The sequence below is a fragment of the Oreochromis niloticus genome, linkage group LG7, assembly GCF_001858045.2.
Source record: "Oreochromis niloticus isolate F11D_XX linkage group LG7, O_niloticus_UMD_NMBU, whole genome shotgun sequence".
Lineage (NCBI taxonomy): Eukaryota > Metazoa > Chordata > Actinopteri > Cichliformes > Cichlidae > Oreochromis > Oreochromis niloticus.
This window is the reverse complement of record NC_031972.2, coordinates 34,467,537-34,494,311: the sequence shown is the minus strand read 5'-3', so window position 1 is coordinate 34,494,311 and position 26,775 is coordinate 34,467,537. Positions and strand designations below refer to the sequence as shown.

Here is a 26,775-nt window from a genome sequence, read left to right as displayed (position 1 = left end):
TTTCCATTTGGGGAAGAGGTTTGATTTTATCTAATCTGTGCAGATGCCTGTAAGCAAAGGGTTTTCCAAACAAATACAGAAATGGAATAGCAGTTTTCATGATCACATGATTGAGATTATAGCTATTATAAGTATACAAATTTGTAATTGTTGTGTTTATACTCTATATATCCAAGTCATGATGAGTATATACATTTTTGCACATTTTATTGGTCTGCAAAGGGAAGCCAAATGCCTTAAAAGTGCATTAAACTGCTTTCAAAACCCATGAAAAATTCTCAAGGTTTAACTATATCTACTGATTTAACCCCTTCCTTTTTTACATGGAGTATGTTGTAAAATCTAATTTTAAAGAGTATTTTTCAGATAAATCTGAGGTGAAGACCTCCTGGATCAGTGGCAGCAATGGTAGCTTCTTCCTGTCCTGGCCTGTTAGTCCTAACGCCAGCTGTGGCTACATAGTGGACTGGTGTCCAGTCTTCGGTAATTGCATCTTCGAGTGGATGAAAGTGCCTCCCAACAGAACTCTTACCACAATTTTTTCAAGTACGTCCTCATCTTTGCCTACAAAACTGTTGCAGATCATATTTGCATCTGTTTCAGCACAGCTCCTTTTGTTATTCCAGAGAACTTTGAGGATGGTCGGAGATACCTGCTGTCCATATACGCCTGCACAGAGAGCGCTCCGGTGCTACTACAGAGAAGAGAGGGCTACGTCAGAGAGACCAGTAAGACTGATTCAGTGATTTCTCGCAAAATGTGATGGTTCAATCAGCAGTGTATTTTATGCATGTCACATCTTTCCAGAAATAGAAGGCGAGCTGTTTAAACTGAAAAACAAACAGGAAGACTCGGCTGTTGAGGTATCCTGGGAGCCCATACCTCTGGAAAAGCAGACAGCTTCCATCCATGGATATATTCTCTACTACCAGGACAAGAGCGGGGATGTTTTTAACGTGAGCACAGGTACAGTATGAAGGCATACTCACTCAGGCCGGCTAAGATTTCAGTGTGGACATTAAGCATAGGATCAGCACATTTTTAATAGGTGTTCTGTTAGCTGATTATAATCCATTGTTAGTGTTTACCTCCTGGCATATGATGAGCTTCCTCTTCCCTGTTAGCTGACACTTTTAGTATCTTATTCCTTCTTCCTCTCTGTCCATTGAGGATCCTCAACTTGAAGTTTTATTGGGTTAATTTGACCATGATCCCACACTTTTCCATTATCTTAGAAACTTAGAAACTGATAATAATGCCAGATTTAACAAATGGAAATAATGACCCATTGTGGCACAAATGTAAAAGAAACCATGCCTGTTTTATGGTTGTAATTTGATGAAATATATATAGGTATAACTCTTCAAATTGGTGGTAGAAAATATCAGATTCGTGGGAAAGTCTTTAATACTAAAAAAAATTCAAAAATTATGTCTTCAACTGATTTCGTTGACATCAATTTTTTTTTCTTTTATAGTATTGAGGTGTTAACTGAAACATGTTGCTGACATGTCGTTTACAAATTGATTGGCACTCGGACAAGGACACACTTAATCACACTATTAATTTTCTCTACTGATAACAAAGTCCTGGTTTTGTTTCTTCACACATAAAGATTAGCTTGTGACTGAGATAAATAAAGTTAGTGTCCAGCGTTGCCCGATGATCGCAAACATGTATTTATGTTGTAATAATGGCGGTCACTCTGTGTTGATTTAGATGATCCTGAAGCCACCAGCCTCACTGCAAAGAACCTGAACATCAGTACATACACCTTCACGGTGACAGCATCAACAGCATTTGGACTTTGTGGTAATACATCCATCAATGTCACCTTGAATCCCCTGGGTAGGTTAATTATTACCCCATATGGACTATTTTTTTTAGTAAGACTGTAAACATTTGTCATTTTCTTTGATTTACTCAATGCGGTTCATTGTTTTCACCAGCTGATCAACTGATAATGCTGACCTTGATATCCCTGGGAGCAGTTTTTCTTATTCTGTCTGTCAGCATAATCATCTGCTACAGACACTGGGCATGGTAAGCAATGCACATTTATTTTCTGTGAAATTTGCCACTTTTGCTTCCAATCATTGTTTTTGTTTATATTTTGATGCATTCTTTGACCCAACAGCATCAAGCACAAAGTCTATCCTCCAATCCCAAAGCCAGTGCTGACTGACCAGTGGCTGACATCACCAGTAAGTTGAGATGGCCAGTAGTATATCATGTAGCATTGGCCAGCTAATGATCCATCTATACATCAGGATATTCTACTATTCAGTTATTTATTGTTTTCCTTGTATAGTGCATTATCCTAATCTCTAAGCGCCAAGATATCTTTCCTGTGAATGTGAGGTCATTTTCTCTGTTTTTCAGGATGAACATACAAGTCATCGTCTTCACTTTGATCAGAGTCACTACAGTGAGGTCTTGGATGTTCCTAAGCTGTATGATAAATTCAGACCACCACAGCCTGTTGTTAGCCAGGACTACAAGACTTTTACCTTCTCTCAGACTCGAAAAGGTTACTACAATAAGCCTCTGAAGAAACTCCAGCCATGTCTCACTTTGCCCACTACAGGCCTCACATCTCAGCCAGGCTTGCCAACTTCTCCAATCAATGGCGTATTTCCTAATCCATCGTACAACCCATCATACAGCCTGGTAATGCATGGTGAGGACCGGGAATTCAAATCAGGGCCTGAGGTCCATGAGAGAATACCTTTCATCAGAAGCTTTAGTGGATACCAGCCTCAGAGTCCTGACAAGACCTTTACCACAGCTGAGTTGGAGGAGAACCCAGAAAGTCCCATTTCCTGTGTGTCCACGTATATTTTGCTACCACAGAAGACATCCAACTAGCTGCTGCATATGTGAACACATTTAAGCCTAATTCAGGCACTTTATGCATCGTTAACTACTACATAGTTGGTTAGCTTCATCCACCAGGTCAACAGCAACTCAGCCAAGGTTAGGTGTGAGTTTAGTTTCATTCACACATTAAACAGGCACATTTTCAGAAAAGAGAAGATGTTTCCTTTCAAATGAGATCCTAGGAGTACATTTTGGCATTAAAGCTTTTCTGTTTAGATGCTCATACACTCACACCTGAATTATAATCTTAGTTGTTTGTTGTTAGCCAATTCTGTTAGTGGACCAGAGCATTAGTGGTTTTCAAAGATTTTGTGCCCTGCAAATTTATTTTGTTTGTCACCACATCAGTGGCACATACAGTATGAATGGTGAGTTTGAAAACCACTGCTCTAAGATGCTGCTGTTGAACCCTTATGGTCTGTTCTTTTCGGAGACTACTGTACAGTCATTGCTGTGGCTGGTTCACATCAAGCTCTCTTTAAGACATGAAAAGGACAGGTTTCTCTTGTTGGTGTCCAAGTGGCACCATATGGGCATTACTTGAATTCACTTTATCACTGAGCTGGAAACGCTGCTCTCATGATGGGACACTGTATCCCTCAAGGTACTTAATTTTTAAGGGCTCTGTCCCACAATACTAGGGACACATCGGAGAGTACCTGGCAACCACTGGTCGCTATGCTCCCTGACTGTCAGCTGACAAGAAATTGGTCACAAAGGGTTATACAGTGCTGCACTGATAACTGCTTTGGTTACTAGCAGGTTGCCAGAAGTTTGCATGGAACTTGTCTAGAAATAACTCATTATCTTGCTCTCTGGAGTGTAATGAAACCATGAAAAGTGTGCCGCAAACTGGAAATGGAGATTCTTCACCTTCTAAATAAAGGTTTTGTCTTACTAATGGGATCATCACATTTAACATTTTACTTTATAAGGGAACATTTTCTGTTTCTGTTGCACTTACTCAGAGAGTAAATGGTGAGTGTTTGCAGACAGCTCAGCATCTTCCATGCAAATTATGAGAGACTGCAAAAACCTGCAATTGATTTAGGTTTGTGACCTTTAGTAACCTTTGTCAGTGAATACATAGTTTTTCCTAGAGGTTCCCAGAGCATTTCAAACCGATCTCTAAGAAATTCTAAAAATTTCTTTAAATTTATCTAGACATTCCACTGAGTGAGACATTTGAGAGAAGCCCCTCTAAAGCTTGAATTATTTTTCTGTGTTGAATCTCCGCAAACCTGACTGCAAAGTCTTTCCAAGTTACAGCTGTTTGCATTTTTACTTTAATGATGTGTCTGAATCTCTGTGCCATCACCACGGAAACTCAACTCATCATATTGAAGCAAATAAATAATGAACAATGAAGAGAGGACTTCAGTACCGACCGATTGATTATGTGTGTCCTACCTTATTAAAAAATGTGAATATTTCATGCAGCTACTGAGAGGTCTTTGCTGTTGATCTCTGTCTGTAAGAACCAAGAAATCACCTTTGAATCAATGCTGTAAACCAATAAAACAAGAAGCTTCAAACAAGAAGTGTGTTTTTTTAATGCCTTGATTGTGTCTGGTTACCTTCAAAGTCTGTTCATTTGGAGAGAAACAGTACAGCCACTTATTGGGCGATGTACAACATGTCATGGTCCCTGTGTCTGCCCGGCCGGTCCCGCGAGGCTACATTTGTTATGGTTGTTTTCTCTCCCCCTTGTCACTCTGCCTGGGCGGAGCTCCTGCCTTTGGCCCATGGACCTGGCTCTAATTGCTCAGCTGATTACTCCATGGCTATTTAAGGCCAGTCATCGCTGGATGATTGCTTGAGACACGTTAGTGTTAGTTTCTAGCTTTCGTGATATTTCTTGAGTGAGTTTGCCTTTTGAGATTTCTCTTTCTTTGTGAATGGTCTCCCCGGACCTGCTGCCCACTTTCCTGCTTTGGATTACGAGCATGTTGGTGTGTGGATTCATGTGGTGAAATGCAAGTGTGTGAGAGGACCTTTCCTTTCCCAAATCACCCCTGGACCCCCCTTCCCCCACATGTATATATCGTGCACTTGATGTTGTGTAAATAAACTTTCGTATTGAACTTTGAATTCCAGTCTGCGCCTGAGTCCTCTCCCTACCCGTGACACCACATGCTTACTAGGTGGTGATAATTAAACCACTAGTTCCAAACCCATCACTTAACCAAGCAATCATTGTTAGTTTTAGGCCAATATTCAACCTTTCTTCCATTTCAAAAATTCTTGAAACGTTAGTTGTAAAACAGGTAACTGATCATTTGCAGAGGAATAGTTTATTTGAAGAGTTTCAGCCAGGACTCAAAATTCATTCCAGTACAGCACTAATGATGGTTTCAAATGACCAGAGAATGGATTAATCTCTATTCCACTAGACCTCAGTACACCATTTATGCCACTGACCACAAAATTTTATTACAGAGATTAGACTATACCACAGATATTAAAGGTACTGCGCTGCAGTAGTTTGAATTACATATATCTAATAGATTCAAATTTATTCATGTAAATGGGAAGTGTTCTTTACGCTGTAAAGTAAATTATAGAGCTTATACATGCTTCCCTTAGGCAGTATTATTAGAAGTCATAGCATATGTTTTCATCTGTTATGCAGATCCTGCTTTATCAATTCATGAAGACAGATGATACACACCAAACTGTTAGAACGTCTCGAAAGCATAATGGCCCGGGTGACCTCAGCTGGCCAATCACAGTAGTAAATATGTTGCGTTTAAACATCATGTAACTGCTAAAACTGGAGTATCCAAATCTCCACCAGAAGTCTGTTCACGTACAAGAAGAAGGGGAGCAAGTGGGTCAGCATTCAGGGCACAGAGACTAAGTAGGCCTTTAACACATCATTTATTCCAGCGAAGAAGAAAAAAAACCCCCAGCTTTACAAACACAGTTTCAAAAGATATTGATACAATAAAAAGAACGTTCTCAATATACCACAACCCTGTGTACAGGGTCCTGTGGTACCGTTATCCGGCCACGCTCAGGCAAATGTGCCTTATATAAAAACAAACCAGGAGAGAAAGTCCTTTTCCACAACAGAGGCCACGCTCAGCAGGAAGCCAAGAGCATGGCTGGACTGTGACCCCTTCCACCCTTGATGGCCGCAGTCCAGCCATGCTCTGCACTTGGGAACGCCCACACCTCAATAGGCGCCTACTATTGTTCGCCTAATCCAAGTGGATTAAAAGAATATAGTACAACAATACTAAAACATGCAATATAAATATCAGAATAAAACCATGAAAATAAAATCAATACTCTATACACCAATTCACAGTACGACCAAAACAACATAAATCATAAAAACACAAATTTCCACTGTGTAACAATCACAGATTTGACTCTCTGGGAATAAGGAAAGGTTGACAGCACTTAATGGATTGACTAATGAACTCAGTGAAGCCCATAGAAGTTGAATTGCAGATTTAAACAAGTTGGGATGGTATCTTGATGTAGCCCCCCCAGCTAATATTTTGTTAAATGTCCAATTGGAAAGTTACACCTTGACCAGATGTTTTTGTTAGCCATAACAAATTCATGACATAATTTTGACTGAATATTTGACCATTCTTGGCAGAATTGCTCATTTAAATTGGTTTGTTTCTTGGCTTCTAACCTTATAAATTCTAAGTAGGGTTGATGTGCTTTGGGAAAGTAAATTCAGAAGTTAGTCTGCTTTATTAATTCCAAAAGCAGTTTTAATTTGTCTTTGGTTTCATTATCATTAATATCCAGACTTATCCAAGTTTTAGCCATCTATGTAACATGGCAGACTGGTATATAACACTGCTGTTATTTTTTCTATCTCTCTGTGCAGGCTGGGCTTACCATATGGTGTGGTCTACAAACTTGCTGAAGGTGATTGCTGGCTTACTACCTACAGGGTACATGGTCTCAGAGGACAACAGCTGTTGCCTGTTGAAATTGTCAGTGCAGTTATGTGGAATTGTGGCACAGGTGGATCCGGCTTTGGACTGTGTTTTTTATCCCTTTTCCAAGTGGGAAACTTGACTGTGTCATTAGTTACATTTTATGTGCTGAATATTGTAGCTTATTATGTACATGTAATTATGTATAATTGTTTGAAGTCATAATCTTGGAATTGCCCGTTGTTTATAAATGGCTGCAAGAGACCTAAATCTACATTTTCCTTCTTAGATCTTAACTCAGTTCCTTGGGCTTTCCAATTATTTATTATTATCTATTATTCTATCATTATTCTCCAGTTATTACGTGATTTCCTCTGGGATTAATAAAGTGTTCTGATTCTGAGTAAATCCAATGAGTGGTGTCAAACAAATCACTTTTATACTGGAAAAGAGAAACAACCAGTTGTTGTCAACCATGATCATTAGTTACTTAACCGGCATTGGCCTTGTCAAGTTAAGACATTATAGAACCTTCAAAACCACTTCTTAAATTTCTTTAAATGAATGTATGTATATTTTAGCCCAGTTAGTTGAGGCCACTAAAGGGAAACTGTCATCTGAAATTTAAATTGTTTTGGGGTTTCTATTCATGACCATTAGAGATAAATATCATTAAATGATTTTTCAGCCCACAAACTTTTTATTAATCATTCTTACAACTGAGCCAGATATATTGTTAATGAACAGACTAAATATTCATTTTTTGAGCCCCTACTATCCCTCAAGATCATAAAAGGCTGACATGCCCATTGAGTGTGTATTTATTCCTCTGGCCACACTTCATTGTTGTTGTGCAACAACTTTTAGAAAATCCTGGAAATACACCAATAAAAAAAAAAGTTGTAAGCAAAATACCCCTTTAAAGGCAACTTTAGTGTTAACAGAAAACAGTTTAAAACCATCCCAAAATAACTCAAGGCTACAGCTAAGTCAAGCTGTCACACCACTTTGATGGTGCGCAACTAAATGTCGGCTAAAAATAAATGTTTAAAGTTAAAGATCAGCAGCACATCTCTGGAAACATCTGTGTACAGCCATGCATCCTATTCTGCTTATCGAAGTCATAGGGGGGCTTGAGCCTATCATAGTTGCGATAGGGCGGGAGGCGGCGCACACACTGGACAGGTTGCCAGTCTGTCAAAGGGCTAAGACAGAAAGAGAGACAACCATAAACACTCACATTCACACCTGTGGGCCATTTAGAATAACCACTTAACCTAATCCCACTAACTGGATGTCTTTGAACTGTAGAAGGAAGCTGGCGTACCCGAGAGTACCCACTGTGATCCATCAGTGCTAACCTCCATGCCACTATGCCCCCATGTGTGTGCAATTACAGGTAAACAGCTGCTCCCTGGCCATGAAACTTCAGCTAAAACTGACAGAAAAAAAAGCAACTTTAATGGTCTTAAATGCTGAAATCTGAGGAGGCTCGTACTGTGTGTGTTTCTGTGGTGTGTTTCCAGTACTGTTTGTATATGCACAATATTTTATCATATCTGAATAATATCAGCACTAAATAATAAACTGGATCTTTGTCAATTAATATTTGTCAGTATTATACATGTTTGTCCCAGAGTTACCTCAAAAACTGGCCAGTGTTCATCTGTAGTTAGTGTATTCAGACAGCAAAATTGCTCCCAACCTGATCCACCCTGAAGCTCTTTGTTGGACCGGGTAGGCTGTCATTCCACTGTTTACTGGATGGGCTGATGATGAGTCAGTGAGACTCGCTTCTGGCTGATGATATTAATACTAAGGGTTAGTTGTTGAGAATATCCTGAACTTTTCTGTCAGAAAGAACTGCTGTTTTTATCTGTTAGCTGCTGTTAGCCAACAGCAGAGAAATAATCTATGGATCTTTGTTATAGTCTTGTGTATAAACTCCCATGCAATGTAAGAATGTAATCAAACTGAATCAATAATAATTCACTGTTAAGGCAGTGATTTTGAAGGACAAAGGTGCTGGATGGCCTACAAGAGCTGCTCAGGCATAGAAACCCACAGCGTGAAGTTTCTGCTCAGTTTTATTCAAACGTAGCATGAAAATTCTGTGCAGTTTTGTTAAAGATAAACAGGTTAGCTTGCATTAATGTGGTGAGCTCACAGTGAAGCTCTGTGTTGGACTGGTGCACAATGGCTTTGGTACTCATGGTCAGATTTAGGTTACATCAAGTGTAGAAGAGAATTTGCTTAATTCGCTGAATTCTAACTTAGTTATTAACTTCACAATATGCTCCTTTTGCTGAGCCACTACAGAGATCATAGTGTTCCCCACCTGCTGAATCCTACTGTAAACACTGACTGTTCTCATTTTACTGTTTTGGTACGGAGGCAAAGTCACCCTCTACCATGTAGGCAGCAGAAAGTAGGTATTTTTTTAAATTATTTTTTTCCTTGTGTCCTACATACCAGATTTGAATTAGAATTTAGATTAGAAGAATTTTTTATTCTAGATATGTTAAAATATCATTTTACTGTTACATTACTATACAAGGTTCAGTTGTACACAAATGGTTAGTAGAATTGTCCTTTAAGGAGCTACTTTTTACTTTCTTTCTTTGAGTACATTTCAGAGTAGGTACTTTTTCACTTTTACTTAAGAAGTTTCTTCAATACTTCAGTTTTTACTGGAGTATTTTTTAACACAGTTTATTTCTACTTAAGTAAAGAAAGTCTGTACTTTTGCCACCTCTGCATATTACCTACCATAAAATTTTGACAAATGGGATTAAAATTGTTTTTAATATGAGTTTGGAGGTCAGGGATTTAGTTTCGCTAATTTCTGTGCAATTTAATGTAAAAGAGACAAAGTGCATGTACATACATGTTAATGAGATTTATTTTTCCCTAGAACTGTAGTGTTAATATTGGTCTTGTGCAACTTCGTGGCCTCCGCTTCCTTTGCTGATGGTCTTCCGTTTTTATGCAGAGAAATAATTCTTTGATTCAGTTATTGGAGTAAACTAATGGAAATCTCATACTTGTGCGTGAGGCAGTAAGAGCTTTCTTTGCAGAGAGTTTGATTCATGCAAAACCCTCTGTGGTTTACACTCTGTTGTGCAGGAGAGACTGATAACAGGAATTTTCTTTGATAGGCGCCTACTTATTTATGGATACATGAAATGTTTTGGCTGCAGGGTTAGCAAGGGTGCAAACATTTAATTATCTAATCACAAAAATGTGCATGCATAATTTTGGCTATAGACTGTATGTAAACAATAGTGCTACCATTTTGGACTCCACATTTTGAAGCATCAGCAGTAGCCTTTTTGTCTGGCATGTTATTATTATTATTATCATCATCATCATCATCATCATCATCATCACTATTATTATTATTATTATTATTATTATTATTATTATTATGTGGTTTTTGGTGTTTATTTACTTTGTGCAAGAACTCACAGAAGTATTTGGATTTGATGCTGGCGTGCCGAGTTATTAACTTCATAAAAAGCAGTGTGCCCTAAAAGTGATGTCACAACTGCAGCACCAGTATAAATGGTCAAGTGAGCTTAACCATTAGTTCTTCAGGCTTTTTGATGGTCTTCTAGCATTTTCCTTTGGACATTGTCTGCTTTTGCACTCACTTTCAGTCCAGACATCGTACCTGGCTGTTTTCAGAGAAATGTTTTACCACTTAACACCGGCCTATGAATCATTCATGCAGAAAAAAAAAACACTTAACTAGAAGGATGAACAAGTGTTGTGTCTACACAGAGAACTTAGCAAAGAATCAATTTTAAATTATATCTTTACAATAACTGGTCTGAAAATCAGAGCCAGCAGATCCTGTCATTATGCCAAGTTTGGAATGATCATGTTTTTCAGAATCGGATGCCCGATTCTCCCTAACCTATGTTTTTCTGGAGCATCAGAGCATGTCTGAGCTCGCTGCTGTGAGTCACAGTTACGAGAACACAACTGCTCCATTTCCTGTGGTGGGGTCCACATGGATTTCACAATCAAATGGATTTCCATAGTGTATATGGGAAGGGAGGGAGGCTACAGGGAGTAACCTGACACCAACACTGTGACTCTTCTCTGTTTGAGTCTTTGTTTTCGGATTCTTCAGATAAAACCCGAACTTCCTCATGAAAATGCTTTTGTTTCTATGAAAGAAGCCTCAGGAATCTGCTTTTCAACCACTCTGACGAGATGATGTTTATTGCCACAACTACTCGGCTGAATTCATAAAGGTTTTTCCTATCTAAATAAACAAACAGCTCTAAACAAGGGGATTATCAGGATTATTATTATCATGATCACGTGGTTGGTATTGCTCTCACTCTTCAGAGAAAGCACACAAGATGGACAAGAATACGGTGAGTATGTCAGCCTCTAACCTCTGTGACAATCTGTAGGTACAAAAAGATTCTGATATTTTTAGTAAAGAAGTCTCTGTTTCAGCTGCCTCAGTGAGTAAAGGCTGTAGTTGTGCATACAGGATATTGTTTATGTGCAGATCTTTACTGGTCATAAAACAAACAAACACAGTGCGTGTCAGCAAGATTAAGTTACAGCCTGCGAAGGTGGAGGTGTGGTCATAGGTGGCCCAAAAACTCATTTTCGTGGATGGACGTGTGCATCATTTCTTTTTAAACATTTTGTCTGTGTATAAATGATATTTTTTTCTTAATTCCTGTTTTGAATCAAAGGGAAAATTCAAGTTTGTTTCACATAAATGTTCAAAGTTTGCAATTTTTCAGAAGCAAGGCCATTGTGACTGGCAGGCTGGTGCAGACAAGTCTGCAAGCTATCTTCTTTACCTCAACTAATTTGTGTGGACTTGTTGTTCCTGTCTATCAGTTTTTGAGCATTTTTAATGCAAATATCTGACAAATAATATTGCTTGCTGTGTGGTTAATTCTATTGACAGAATCCAAAAAGTCTGTTTCAGCTTTGTAGAGCAAAATGTTAGTTTATTATTCAGAAATATATAGCAGACATCCATGTGTGGACACATATGTTCAATGGGGCTCTAAAAAAACAAAAACAAGATGTCAATGACTTGATGAAGTGGCTTTGAAAAAAGACTTTACAAACCAGCAGCGCATCATCTTTGCCCTTAAATCACACATCAGTTAGCTGCACAACATCACATGACTGCACAGGGGCTTTTCTTTTTTATCTTGCTTCTTATAAACATAATCAGTAAAGAAAATCACCAACTCCATTCCCCATAACTCAAGTGTTTCCTCGCTATTCCTCATCAGTCAAGTCTAAAAGTAGAGCAGAGCTTTCAAATGTCTAGTTAGTAAGTTGTTTTTATATTTACTTTTAGGTCCTCCTCCCAAAAATGATACAGGCACCATGATTTACCCGCTGATTTTGGACTTGGATTTTTAAGCCTCATTGTTTTAGTGTCCTAGTCGCCCCCATCTGGCAGCCATAATGGATGTGCCTATAATAATGCTTGCTCATGACACTGTTTATCTCTGCTAGATACCAGAGGCCTTAACAAAATATCAGTATGAGTCTGTGTCCTGAGTCACGAATTGTTCAGTGTTCCACTTTAACCATAAAATGTCATGTGGTCACTTCCTTTAGGTGTTTTGCGTTGTGGACCTCAGAATGTGACTCTTGACTACGACAGTTTCCTGTTAAAGTGGGAAGATGACCCGTCTTGCTCTGTGATACGAGATGGGCTCGTGTACGAGCTCCAGCTTCTCACTGCAGACAAACCTGTACACAATGTAAGAGATTATTATGGGTAACTATAATCTTCACTTCTGTAGCCTCCAAACAAAAAGCTGTTGCTCTAATTTGTTTATGATAATGTTGTAGGGTGAAGTTGTTGTGACACCTGCACAGATAGGATCTACTCATTCCTGGAAATGGACTTCCCATTTACCATCGCAGTGTGCTCGCCATTCAGTCCGGCTCAGGTCCCAATACAACAACCAATCAAACCCATGGTTGCAGAAGACGCTACCTGGTTAATATTGAATTCAAATCATTTGATCTTTTCATCATTCTTAAACATTTCACAGTCTTGTTTATTCTTATCATTGTGCTTCTTCAGACCAGGGTGTAATACTGGTTCTCCCAAGAGACCAAATGTTCGAGGTGGGCAGCACAGCCACATTCTGCTGTACGGTGCCAGATGGGGAAAGTATTAAAACAATGTTTCTACTCAACTATAAAGGCGCTAATGTAAATGCTACAAAGATCAGTGAACATGTGTATTCCCTGACTGTTCACTTGGACCAAGAATCAGAAAACTGGAGTGATGTAATATGTGAAACAACCAAAGGAGAGATCAGTGGAGCCAGTTTTCATGCTGGATGTAAGTATGACACAAAGTACTGAGAAAAAGGAATTACTGTACACACAACAAAGGCCAGGAAGCTTTTGATAGCCTTTTTGTCTTTATAAACAAAACCATCATTTAAAAAACTGTATTTTGTATTTACTCTTTTTTGTCTTTGTCTATTGTTAACATTTTTTTTTGATGATTTGAAACATTTAAATGTGGCAATAAATGAGGCCAAATACTTTTTCACTGCACTGTAGCATTTGAGGGTGGTTTGTGGTTTTGTCAAATGTACCTGATAATTAAATGCTGGTTCTTCTTTTTTGTTTTCTTGAAATTTGCCATAAATTTAGACCCCCCTAGTGACAGTAGTCTTCAGTGTGAAACCCAGGATCTGGAAACCATCGATTGTTTTTGGAATATAACAAGGAAAACAGAGGATGTTGAAAAACTGAGAAGAAAATACCTGCTCCAGGGAAGGTGATATGAAATACACAACACCTCTGATGTAACAATGAGCTCCAGTATGGGACTAAAGAAAGGCTCTAAGGATCTGAGTGTCGAAATAAGTAAATAAAATGTAATCTGACTACTGATTTCAGAAAAATAGTCTTTCCCATAAACTTCCAGTTGGTTCACTCTTCTTTAACAATGCGCAGCATGAATCAGCGCTATTATACACTCACTCCCTGCTTTAGATGTAAATGTCTTTGTTGCACTAGATTTCATTTCATTTTCTCTTTCTGAATAATTGATGAAGCAACCTCTGTTGGAGTAGTGAGGTAGAGGGGAATATCAGAATGGCCGCAGTTGGGACCACTGAAAATCCCTTATGTTTATAGTGCATATGTTATATACAGTCCAAAATGCACAAACATTGGTTAGTTTGTCTTTTTCTTTTTCTCTCACTATGAAAGCTAATGGGCTAAATGGATACTATGCTCAGGCACAGTAGTATCGAGTACTGCGTCATACTTTGTGTTTACTTTGTGGTAAACAGAGAAGCCAACAGAAGCCTTTGTGGTAAAGATTTAAGCTACTTACGCTTTTGCATTACAGCATTGAGAAAATGCTCATAAAACCTGCCGGTGGAGGCTGGTGAGAGGAAAGGGCCTTTATTTGCTTCCATAAAAAATGTGCAGTCCTGCTGGGTTCTTCAATTTTTTTGTTGTTAAGATTAAAGCAGCTTACATTTTTACATTTTAGCCCATGCAAAATTGGAGCAATGCATCAATTGGGTAAATGCTCGCAAAAAGTGGAGGTGGATGCTGCTGAGAGGAACTGGACCTTAACTGTTACTAATCCTCTGGGAAAGCTCGAGCTCCATGACAGGGCGGACCTGACCAAAAGAGGTAAAACTTTGGAAAAAATGAGGGTAAAATGATTATTTTTAATCAGAGATCAGCTGATTGTTGTGATCTCTTGTTTTAGTGCACATGGTTGCGCCAGAAAAAGTGGCAGCTTCAACTGTGAACCCCAGAAACATCAGTCTGAAATGGAGCTGGACTGTGCAGAAGTACAGTAATCTCAACCTCACATGCCAAGTAGATGTCAGCGATGGAGACTCTAATACCAAAGTGAGTAGATTAAAAAGGAAGCTAAGGTATTGGCTTTTCAAAGTAAAAGTTTTCACTGAAGTCAGCTAACATAATTTTTATCTTTGCAATGTTTCTAGATTGAAAACTTTGGAGTTGGCCTCACAGCTGCAGTTATCAAGGACTTGATACCACACTGGGACTATGACGTGAGGGTCCGATGTGGAACAGCACAGCATTTCTGGAAATGGGGTGACTGGAGCAAAAGTGTCAAAATCCGCACAAAGGGTGATGGTAAGTATTTGTTTGTTTTTTTAGGAGAAAAGACTTAAAAAATTCGAGAATGTAACAGATGTTGTTTGTCTGGTTGCACCACAGTTCCAGATGCTCTTGACGTGTGGATGAAGGTGAAGGAAGACCAGACTGTAATCTCCTGGAAGGTGAGTCCAAGTTGCCTTTTACAAGGCTTTTATGAGGCCTCTTGGTAAGGTCTAAATCTGGAAACTGACTTACTTTTGGAGCCAGCCTCAAGTGGTCATTAGAGAAACTAGAGGTTTTGGTACTTGCATGTTGCATTCATTTTTTTGCCTCACAACTTGATGCAATAAAAAAATATCTTTAATAAACCTGTTTGAAAAAATATCAGTGCAACAACTTATACAGTTAGAAAGTGATGTTACAGAGGACACTGTTACCATTTCAGGTAAACTTAAAGTCTTGATGTTACTTTTCCACAGGTGCCACTGGCCAATCAGAGCCATGGAGAAATCTTCGACTACAAAGTGTCCTGGGCAAAGACCAAAGAGAAAAATCAGTCAAACCAAACCAACGTGTCCAGAAGCAATCACAGTCTTACACTCACGCTGGACCCCAGTGAGGAGTACATGGTCACCGTCACGGCTAGAAACATAAATGGCAGCTCATCCCCATCGACCATCATCATCCCCCGCCTCAATCTAGGTATGAAGCTAACAGAGCACCACACATTACAGATAAGCTCACTTTGATTTCCATTTGGGGAAGAGGTTTGATTTTATCTAATCTGTGCAGATGCCTGTAAGCAAAGGGTTTTCCAAACAAATGCAGAAATGGAATAGCAGTTTTCATGATCACATGATTGAGATTATAGCTATTATAAGTATACAAATTTGTAATTGGTGTGTTTATACTCTATATATCCAAGTCATGATGAGTATATACATTTTTGCAGATTTTATTGGTCTGCAAAGGGAAGCCAAACGCCTTAAAAGTGCATTAAACTGCTTTCAAAACCCATGAAAAATTCTCAAGGTTTAACTATATCTACTGATTTAACCCCTTCCTTTTTTTACATGGAGTATGTTGTAAAATCTAATTTTAAAGAGTATTTTTCAGATAAATCCGAGGTGAAGACCTCCTGGATCAGTGGCAGCAATGGTAGCTTCTTCCTGTCCTGGCCTGTTAGTCCTAACGCCAGCTGTGGCTACATAGTGGACTGGTGTCCAGTCTTCGGTAATTGCACCTTCGAGTGGATGAAAGTGCCTCCCAACAGAACTCTTACCACAATTTTTTCAAGTACGTCCTCATCTTTGCCTACAAAACTGTTGCAGATCATATTTGCATCTGTTTCAGCACAGCTCCTTTTGTTATTCCAGAGAACTTTGAGGATGGTCGGAGATACCTGCTGTCCATATATGCCTGCACAGAGAGCGCTCCGGTGCTACTACAGAGAAGAGAGGGCTACGTCAGAGAGACCAGTAAGACTGATTCAGTGATTTCTTACAAAATGTGATGGTTTAATCAGCAGTTCATTTTATGCATGTCACATCTTTCCAGAAATAGAAGCCAAGCTGTTTAAACTCCATAATTAACCTTAGTGTGTAAATAATAGGTAGCCCAAAAACTCATTTTCGTGGATGGACGTGTGCATCATTTCTTTTTAAACATTTTGTCTGTGTAAAAATGATATTTTTTTCTTAATTCCTGTTTTGAATCAAAGGGAAAATTCAAGTTTGTTTCACATAAATGTTCAAAGTTTGCAATTTTTCAGAAGCAAGGCCATTGTGACTGGCAGGCTGGTGCAGACAAGTCTGCAAGCTATCTTCTTTACCTCAACTAATTTGTGTGGACTTCTTGTTCCTGTCTATCAGTTTTTGAGCATTTTTAATGCAAATATCTGACAAATAATATTGCTTGCTGTGTGGTTAATTCTATTGACAGAATCCAAAAAGTCTGTTTCAGCTTTGTAGAGCAAAATGTTAGTTTATTATTCAGAAATATATAGCAGACATCCATGTGTGGACACATATGTTCAATGGGGCTCTAAAAAACAAAACAAGATGTCAATGACTTGATGAAGTGGCTTTGAAAAAAGACTTTACAAACCAGCAGCGCATCATCTTTGCCCTTAAATCACACATCAGTTAGCTGCACAACATCACATGACTGCACAGGGGCTTTTCTTTTTTATCTTGCTTCTTATAAACATAATCAGTAAAGAAAATCACCAACTCCATTCCCCATAACTCAAGTGTTTCCTCGCTATTCCTCATCAGTCAAGTCTAAAAGTAGAGCAGAGCTTTCAAATGTCTAGTTAGTAAGTTGTTTTTATATTTACTTTTAGGTCCTCCTCCCAAAAATGATACAGGCACCATGATTTACCCGCTGATTTTGGACTTGGATTTTTAAGCCTCATTGTTTTAGTGTCCTAGTCGCCCCCATCTGGCAGCCATAATGGATGTGCCTATAATAATGCTTGCTCATGACACTGTTTATCTCTGCTAGATACCAGAGGCCTTAACAAAATATCAGTATGAGTCTGTGTCCTGAGTCACGAATTGTTCAGTGTTCCACTTTAACCATAAAATGTCATGTGGTCACTTCCTTTAGGTGTTTTGCGTTGTGGACCTCAGAATGTGACTCTTGACTACGACAGTTTCCTGTTAAAGTGGGAAGATGACCCGTCTTGCTCTGTGATACGAGATGGGCTCGTGTACGAGCTCCAGCTTCTCACTGCAGACAAACCTGTACACAATGTAAGAGATTATTATGGGTAACTATAATCTTCACTTCTGTAGCCTCCAAACAAAAAGCTGTTGCTCTAATTTGTTTATGATAATGTTGTAGGGTGAAGTTGTTGTGACACCTGCACAGATAGGATCTACTCATTCCTGGAAATGGACTTCCCATTTACCATCGCAGTGTGCTCGCCATTCAGTCCGGCTCAGGTCCCAATACAACAACCAATCAAACCCATGGTTGCAGAAGACGCTACCTGGTTAATATTGAATTCAAATCATTTGATCTTTTCATCATTCTTAAACATTTCACAGTCTTGTTTATTCTTATCATTGTGCTTCTTCAGACCAGGGTGTAATACTGGTTCTCCCAAGAGACCAAATGTTCGAGGTGGGCAGCACAGCCACATTCTGCTGTACGGTGCCAGATGGGGAAAGTATTAAAACAATGTTTCTACTCAACTATAAAGGCGCTAATGTAAATGCTACAAAGATCAGTGAACATGTGCATTCCCTGACTGTTCACTTGGACCAAGAATCAGAAAACTGGAGTGATGTAATGTGTGAAACAACCAAAGGAGAGATCAGTGGAGCCAGTTTTCATGCTGGATGTAAGTATGACACAAAGTACTGAGAAAAAGGAATTACTGTACACACAACAAAGGCCAGGAAGCTTTTGATAGCCTTTTTGTCTTTATAAACAAAACCATCATTTAAAAAACTGTATTTTGTATTTACTCTTTTTTGTCTTTGTCTATTGTTAACATTTTTTTTTGATGATTTGAAACATTTAAATGTGGCAATAAATGAGGCCAAATACTTTTTCACTGCACTGTAGCATTTGAGGGTGGTTTGTGGTTTTGTCAAATGTACCTGATAATTAAATGCTGGTTCTTCTTTTTTGTTTTCTTGAAATTTGCCATAAATTTAGACCCCCCTAGTGACAGTAGTCTTCAGTGTGAAACCCAGGATCTGGAAACCATCGATTGTTTTTGGAATATAACAAGGAAAACAGAGGATGTTGAAAAACTGAGAAGAAAATACCTGCTCCAGGGAAGGTGATATGAAATACACAACACCTCTGATGTAACAATGAGATCCAGTATGGGACTAAAGAAAGGCTCTAAGGATCTGAGTGTCGAAATAAGTAAATAAAATGTAATCTGACTACTGATTTCATAAAAATAGTCTTTCCCATAAACTTCCAGTTGGTTCACTCTTCTTTAACAATGCGCAGTATGAATCAGCGCTATTATACACTCACTCCCTGCTTTAGATGTAAATGTCTTTGTTGCACTAGATTTCATTTCATTTTCTCTTTCTGAATAATTGATGAAGCAACCTCTGTTGGAGTAGTGAGGTAGAGGGGAATATCAGAATGGCCGCAGTTGGGACCACTGAAAATCCCTTATGTTTATAGTGTATATGTTATATACAGTCCAAAATGCACAAACATTGGTTAGTTTGTCTTTTTCTTTTTCTCTCACTATGAAAGCTAATGGGCTAAATGGATACTATGCTCAGGCACAGTAGTATCGAGTACTGCGTCATACTTTGTGTTTACTTTGTGGTAAACAGAGAAGCCAACAGAAGCCTTTGTGGTAAAGATTTAAGCTACTTATGCTTTTGCATTACAGCATTGAGAAAATGCTCATAAAACCTGCCGGTGGAGGCTGGTGAGAGGAAAGGGCCTTTATTTGCTTCCATAAAAAATGTGCAGTCCTGCTGGGTTCTTCGATTTTTTTGTTGTTAAGATTAAAGCAGCTTACATTTTTACATTTTAGCCCATGCAAAATTGGAGCAATGCATCAATTGGGTAAATGCTCGCAAAAAGTGGAGGTGGATGCTGCTGAGAGGAACTGGACCTTAACAGTTACTAATCCTCTGGGAAAGCTCGAGCTCCATGACAGGGCGGACCTGACCAAAAGAGGTAAAACTTTGGAAAAAATGAGGGTAAAATGATTATTTTTAATCAGAGATCAGCTGATTGTTGTGATCTCTTGTTTTAGTGCACATGGTTGCGCCAGAAAAAGTGGCAGCTTCAACTGTGAACCCCAGAAACATCAGTCTGAAATGGAGCTGGACTGTGCAGAAGTACAGTAATCTCAACCTCACATGCCAAGTAGATGTCAGCGATGGAGACTCTAATACCAAAGTGAGTAGATTAAAAAGGAAGCTAAGGTATTGGCTTTTCAAAGTAAAAGTTTTCACTGAAGTCAGCTAACATAATTTTTATCTTTGCAATGTTTCTAGATTGAAAACTTTGGAGTTGGCCTCACAGCTGCAGTTATCAAGGACTTGATACCACACTGGGACTATGACGTGAGGGTCCGATGTGGAACAGCACAGCATTTCTGGAAATGGGGTGACTGGAGCAAAAGTGTCAAAATCCGCACAAAGGGTGATGGTAAGTATTTGTTTGTTTTTTTAGGAGAAAAGACTTAAAAAATTCGAGAATGTAACAGATGTTGTTTGTCTGGTTGCACCACAGTTCCAGATGCTCTTGACGTGTGGATGAAGGTGAAGGAAGACCAGACTGTAATCTCCTGGAAGGTGAGTCCAAGTTGCCTTTTACAAGGCTTTTATGAGGCCTCTTGGTAAGGTCTAAATCTGGAAACTGACTTACTTTTGGAGCCAGCCTCAAGTGGTCATTAGAGAAACTAGAGGTTTTGGTACTTGCATGTTGGATTCATTTTTTTGCCTCACAACTTGATGCAATAAAAAAATATCTTTAATAAACCTGTTTGAAAAAATATCAGTGCAACAACTTATACAGTTAGAAAGTGATGTTTCAGATGACACTGTTACCATTTCAGGTAAACTTAAAGTCTTGATGTTACTTTTCCACAGGTGCCACTGACCAATCAGAGCCATGGAGAAATCTTTGACTACAAAGTGTCCTGGGCAAAGACCAAAGAGAAAAATCAGTCTAACAAAACCAACGTGTCCAGAAGCAATCACAGTCTTACACTCACGCTGGACCCCAGTGAGGAGTACATGGTCACTGTCACGGCTAGAAACATAAACGGCAGCTCATCCCCATCGACCATCATCATCCCCCGCCTCAATCTAGGTATGAAGCTAACAGAGCACCACACATTACAGATAAGCTCACTTTGATTTCCATTTGGGGAAGAGGTTTGATTTTATCTAATCTGTGCAGATGCCTGTAAGCAAAGGGTTTTCCAAACAAATGCAGAAATGGAATAGCAGTTTTCATGATCACATGATTGAGATTATAGCTATTATAAGTATACAAATTTGTAATTGGTGTGTTTATACTCTATATATCCAAGTCATGATGAGTATATACATTTTTGCAGATTTTATTGGTCTGCAAAGGGAAGCCAAATGCCTTAAAAGTGCATTAAACTGCTTTCAAAACCCATGAAAAATTCTCAAGGTTTAACTATATCTACTGATTTAACCCCTTCCTTTTTTACATGGAGTATGTTGTAAAATCTAATTTTAAAGAGTATTTTTCAGATAAATCCGAGGTGAAGACCTCCTGGATCAGTGGCAGCAATGGTAGCTTCTTCCTGTCCTGGCCTGTTAGTCCTAACGCCAGCTGTGGCTACATAGTGGACTGGTGTCCAGTCTTCGGTAATTGCACCTTCGAGTGGATGAAAGTGCCTCCCAACAGAACTCTTACCACAATTTTTTCAAGTACGTCCTCATCTTTGCCTACAAAACTGTTGCAGATCATATTTGCATCTGTTTCAGCACAGCTCCTTTTGTTATTCCAGAGAACTTTGAGGATGGTCGGAGATACCTGCTGTCCATATATGCCTGCACAGAGAGAGCTCCGGTGCTACTACAGAGAAGAGAGGGCTACGTCAGAGAGACCAGTAAGACTGATTCAGTGATTTCTTACAAAATGTGATGGTTCAATCAGCAGTTCATTTTATGCATGTCACATCTTTCCAGAAATAGAAGCCAAGCTGTTTAAACTCAAATACAAACAGAAAGACTCAGCTGTTGAGGTATCCTGGGAGCCCATACCTCTGGAAAAGCAGACAGCTTCCATCCATGGATATATTCTCTACTACCAGGACAAGAGCGGGAACATTTTTAACGTGAGCACAGGTACAGTATGAAGGCATACTCACTCAGGCTCAGTGTGAACATTAAGCATAGGATCAGCTTCATGTTTACTTCCTGCCATATGATGAGCTTTCTCTCCACCTACGAGGATCCTCAGCATGAACTGTTATTCTTCCCAGCATCTGTTTAACTGTCAGTGGTGCCTCAAATGTGTTTGAGTTTGGGAAATAAGAGAGTATTTGGATGGAACATAGACTTAACAAATGGATATAATGCCCCCTTGTGGTGCAAGTTTAAAAGAAACCATGCCCCCCTTTTTTGTGGTGTCAGTCTGTAGATTTAAGCAAAGTATGATTGCAATCAGATAAGTTAACTAAGAATTATAATGGTTTAAGTTGGTTGCCGAAAAGATCAGATTGGGGGGGAAGTCTCTGACACAAAAAAGTTTTAATAATTATGTTCTTAGCCAAATCCTTTTTTTCTTTTTTGCACACTTAACTGCAATATTTTGCTGAGTTTGTTTATAAATGTATCGCTGGCACTAGTAGGATGGCACACTTAAAGCCTTTACACACACTGGATGCACAAAGGTTGTGCAAATATTTTTCAGATTTACCTATTCTTAATCCAGTCGTTCACACCAACGACGTAATTTCGTTTGATTAATTTATGGCCTTTCTTTTTTTGAACCATGAAACATTTTTCTATGGATGCAAAGACACAGATTGGACCAATTAGACCACTGCATTTAGTGTGCTGTAGCTCAACACAAATATCACACTGTGATCCTTAAGTGTGTTCAAATGTGGCTGTGATACAGCCTTTTGGTTTAAACCAGAATCTTTTCTTCTTTTTCTTGTTCAAAACTTCAGGACCAGCTATCATCACTTCATGTTTTCATTGCTATCACATTGTGATTTTTTTAAGGACATGTTTTTCAGAAAAACACAAAGCTTTCTGTGTGTATATACACAACATGAGTTCACATCTGAAATATTTAGAATTTTGGGCCATTTTCTTGCAAAGCACTTGTTGTGTAATGGCCTTTAATCACACTATTAATTTTCTCTACTGATAACAAAGTCCTGGTTTTGTTTCTTCACACATAAAGATTAGCTTGTGACTGAGATAAATAAAGTTAGTCTCCAGCGTTGCCCGATGATCGCAAACATGTATTTATGTTGTAATAATGGCGGTCACTCTGTGTTGATTTAGATGATCCTGAAGCCACCAGCCTCACTGCAAAGAACCTGAACATCAGTACGTACAACTTCACAGTGACAGCATCAACAGCAGTTGGACTTTGTGGTAATACATCCATCAATGTCATCTTGAATCCCCCGGGTAGGTTAATTATTTTCCCATATGGACTATTTTCTTTAGTAAGACTGTCAACATTTGTCACTTTCTTTGATTTAATCGATGCGGTTCATTGTTTTCACCAGCTGATCAACTGATAATGCTGACCTTGATATCCCTGGGAGCAGTTTTTCTTATTCTGTCTGTCAGCATAATCATCTGCTACAGACACTGGGCATGGTAAGCAATACATTTTAATTTTCTGTGAAATATTGTCCACTTTTGCTTCCAATCATTGTCTGGCATTTATTTTAATGCATTCTTTCTCCCAACAGCATCAAGGACAAAGTGTATCCTCCAATCCCAAAGCCGGTGCTGACTGAAAATTGGCTGGCATCACCAGTAAGTTTTTTTTGGTTCCTAAATCTAAGCAATTAGTTTCTAGTGCCAAACTTAAGTTCAACTTAACTCTCAGATGTATTTCAGATGTAGAGTTGGGCGCATTAACAGGATATTCAAATGTTTGCACACTGACTCACTTTTTGCTGATTTACTTTTAGAGCCATTTGAAGTGTTTTGGACATTATAGGATTAGCTAGCTAATGCTAAATCTGTCCACTACACATTTGTATTATTCAGTTATTTATTGGTTTCCTTGTATAGTGCATCATCATAATATAACATGGATCCAGTCTTTCCTGTGAATGTGAGGTCATTTTCTCTGTTTTTCAGGATGAACATACCGTTCGTCCTCTTCCCTTTGATCAGAGTCACTACAGTGAGGTCTTGGATGTTCCTGAGCTGCATGATAAATTCAGACCACCACAGCCTGTTGTTGGCCAGGACTACATGCCTTTTACCTTCTCTCAGACTCCCAAAGGTTACTACAATAAGCCTCTGAAGAAACTCCAGCCATGTCTCACTTTGCCCACTACAGGCCTCACATCTCGGCCAGGCTTGCCATGTTTTCCAATTAATGATGTATTTCCTAACCCTTCATATAACCTGATAGTGCAGGGTGAAGACCAGCAGTCACAATCACATCCTGAGATCCAGGACGGGATGCCTATAATTGATAGTGGATACCAGGCTCAGAGTCCTGAAGAGAGCTTTAGCACAGCTGAGTTAGAGGAGGAACCAGACAGTCCCATTTCCTGTGTGTCCACATACATTTTGTTGCCACAGAAAACTTCCAAATAGCAGCTACATGTGTGGACACATTTAAGCCTTGCACACGTACTTGAAGCGACCTTAACTACTGCATAGAAAACACAAGCTGTCCCCATCCACACAGTGACCTGGTAGATGTTCAAAGGAGCTCTACTGTTTTCATGTTTAGCTTCAATCAAAGCATGCGATACATTTTAGTTCAGTTTTGTACATTGGTGGTGTTGTGGTGCAGTGGTGCTCGTTAGCACTGTCACCTTGTTGCAGGAAGGTTGTGCGTTCAAATCATCTGTCAACCATTTCTCACGAAAGTAAAATGTGTGATTCCTTACTGGTTACAGCTGAGTCACTTTAGCCAGCGGTCAGTTGTGGATTCAAACAGACAACAGCAAGCTAGAATAAAAAGTAACACCAACACACTAACCAACCCCTGTGACTGCAGCTGGCTTCCTTTTATACTCTACTCGCTTCAGGTGAGACTCTGGAATAACCTAAATCTGGGGGTAACAAAGAAATGAAAAAAATAAACATCCACATAAACAAAAACTGAACCAAAATATAATACAAAGAAGACATATTTACACATATACAAACTCCTATAAATACTTCAACAACATTTGTGCTTTATTCAGTGATGGATAATGGAAACACTCAAACCTAAACTCCCCTATTGTGGCACATTGGTTTACTCCAGAAGCTTATAAGCAGGTGATTGTTGCTTTTACTAATTTGCTGCACATCATGCTGAGGAAACAACTAGGAGAAGTTGAGGACTGCACCCCTGGTCTGCATTACAGGATGAAACTGGTCACAACAAGCTATACAGTGCTGCATCGAAAATCTTGCAATTGCAGGTTGCCAGTAGTTTGAATGGAAGATACCGCCTTGCCTGCAAACACTCAATAACTACCCTCTGAGCTCAAGAGAAACTGTGAAAAGTATGATGCTAAAAACTGACTCTTTGCCTTCAAAGTAAAAGTTGTGCCTTACATTGCAAACAACACATTTCCAACTGTGTAAATTTTACTTTGAAGAGTAGAACAAATGTGTTTTTAGACAAGTCAATATCTTCCATGCAACCGCAGGTGACTGCAGCACTCTGCTGTCTATCTGGGTTTACAGAAACCTGTCAGTGAATACACATTTCTCCCTGTCATCCAGAGGTTTCCATGAGGTCCCCACTTGGCCTCTAGAACAGTCTAAAGTTTGCTTTTTGTTCATTTTGTTTGTTTGTTGGACAATTAAAAGCCAACCGTGTAAATAAAGAAAATGTATGTAGAAATTCCACTCAGACATTTGAGAAAAGCCTTTCTAAAGTCTGATTTGTTTTCCTGTGAATCCTGTGAAGTCTGTACAAATGTCAGCTGTTTGCATTTTCAGTTTAGTGCTGTTGTGTGAATCAGACTGTCATCACCACAGAAACTGAGCTCATCATGTTGGAGCGAAGAGAAAATGAACAATAGAGGAGCTCAGAACTGACAGACTGATTTATGTGTATTTTATGTATTTATGAGTGCCCTACCTTATTGAAAAATGTGAATAGTTCCATGTAGCTTTTGAGAGGTCTTTGCTGTTGATCTGTGTTTATAAGAACCAAGAAATTACGATTGATTCAATGCTGTAAACCAATAAAACAAGAAGCTTCAAGAGTGAGTCGAGAACTGAGTAGTCGAGGCACCCTTTCACATTTCGATGACTCGTTAGCTGATCTCAGAGGGCAAATTTTAAATAAGAAGGCTAAAAAAGAAAAACAACATAAAGTCGAAAGTTGATTGGCTATACTTGATGTGCATCATAAAAAGAAAAACTTTATTTCTTCCTGAAATTAATAATAATAATGGATTGCATTTATATAGCGCTTTTCTAGGCACCCAAAGTGCTTTACAATTCCACTATTCATTCACTCTCACATTCACACACTGGTGGAGGCAAGCTGCAGTTGTAGCCACAGCTGCCCTGGGACAGACTGACAGAAGCGAGGCTGCCATATCGCACCATCGGCCCCTCTGGCCAACACCAGTAGGCGGTAAGGTAAAGTGTCTTGCCCAAGGACAAAACAACCAGACAGAGAGAGCAGGGGGATCTAACCGGCAACCTTCTGGTTACAGATGAGCTTCCCAATCCCCGGAGCCACGGTCGCCTTATATTACACATATTAGTGTCTCCATGGAGCCCACATGGGTGGTAAAAGATGTACAACCTAAACAAGCAGAAAACCACCACTGAAGTGCCAAGAGCTAATACAGTGCTCACTCGAGGCTGGCTCCAAAAATGAGTCTGGACTTTAAGAGATCTTCACAATTTTAAACAAATCCCTTTCAAAACTACTAGCTGTAGTCTATCATGATCACTAATGAGAACTTAATAGACCTTGGTCTTGTCATGTAAAAAGATATTGGATAACCTTCAGTACCACAAGTGGGATACATGACCATTCAAAGTAAATATAATATAATTTGTCTGTTGGTACAAATTTTCTACTCACGTCAGTGAATGTGCAGTTTCTGACTGGAATTTTGGTGATTTTCAGCCCACAGACTTTTTGTTCTTTTTCCTTAAAACCTTTTTGTTGAGTATTCACTGTTTATGCCCCTAGTATACCTCAATAACATGAAAGTCTGTCACATTGG

General features: G+C 39.1%; 1 protein-coding gene across 1 annotated transcript in view; it reads left to right on the top strand.

Moving 5' to 3' along the window:
* Window positions 1-25,801, top strand: part of LOC102080920 (uncharacterized) — a 31,787-nt gene extending 5,986 nt beyond the window's left edge. The window contains exons 11-39 of the mRNA XM_019361349.2: window positions 367-546; window positions 627-728; window positions 12,399-12,544; window positions 12,636-12,786; window positions 12,874-13,137; window positions 13,458-13,584; window positions 14,311-14,456; window positions 14,536-14,681; window positions 14,780-14,933; window positions 15,018-15,079; window positions 15,377-15,599; window positions 16,014-16,193; window positions 16,274-16,375; window positions 17,508-17,653; window positions 17,745-17,895; window positions 17,983-18,246; window positions 18,567-18,693; window positions 19,420-19,565; window positions 19,645-19,790; window positions 19,889-20,042; window positions 20,127-20,188; window positions 20,486-20,708; window positions 21,122-21,301; window positions 21,382-21,483; window positions 21,563-21,721; window positions 22,895-23,023; window positions 23,125-23,218; window positions 23,314-23,380; window positions 23,711-25,801. Of these exons, the coding sequence (XP_019216894.1) occupies window positions 367-546; window positions 627-728; window positions 12,399-12,544; window positions 12,636-12,786; window positions 12,874-13,137; window positions 13,458-13,584; window positions 14,311-14,456; window positions 14,536-14,681; window positions 14,780-14,933; window positions 15,018-15,079; window positions 15,377-15,599; window positions 16,014-16,193; window positions 16,274-16,375; window positions 17,508-17,653; window positions 17,745-17,895; window positions 17,983-18,246; window positions 18,567-18,693; window positions 19,420-19,565; window positions 19,645-19,790; window positions 19,889-20,042; window positions 20,127-20,188; window positions 20,486-20,708; window positions 21,122-21,301; window positions 21,382-21,483; window positions 21,563-21,721; window positions 22,895-23,023; window positions 23,125-23,218; window positions 23,314-23,380; window positions 23,711-24,178 (4,601 nt within the window). The 3' untranslated portion in view covers window positions 24,179-25,801. The remainder of the gene's footprint in view (window positions 1-366; window positions 547-626; window positions 729-12,398; window positions 12,545-12,635; window positions 12,787-12,873; window positions 13,138-13,457; window positions 13,585-14,310; window positions 14,457-14,535; window positions 14,682-14,779; window positions 14,934-15,017; window positions 15,080-15,376; window positions 15,600-16,013; window positions 16,194-16,273; window positions 16,376-17,507; window positions 17,654-17,744; window positions 17,896-17,982; window positions 18,247-18,566; window positions 18,694-19,419; window positions 19,566-19,644; window positions 19,791-19,888; window positions 20,043-20,126; window positions 20,189-20,485; window positions 20,709-21,121; window positions 21,302-21,381; window positions 21,484-21,562; window positions 21,722-22,894; window positions 23,024-23,124; window positions 23,219-23,313; window positions 23,381-23,710) is intronic.
* The last annotated feature ends 974 nt before the right edge of the window (window positions 25,802-26,775 follow it).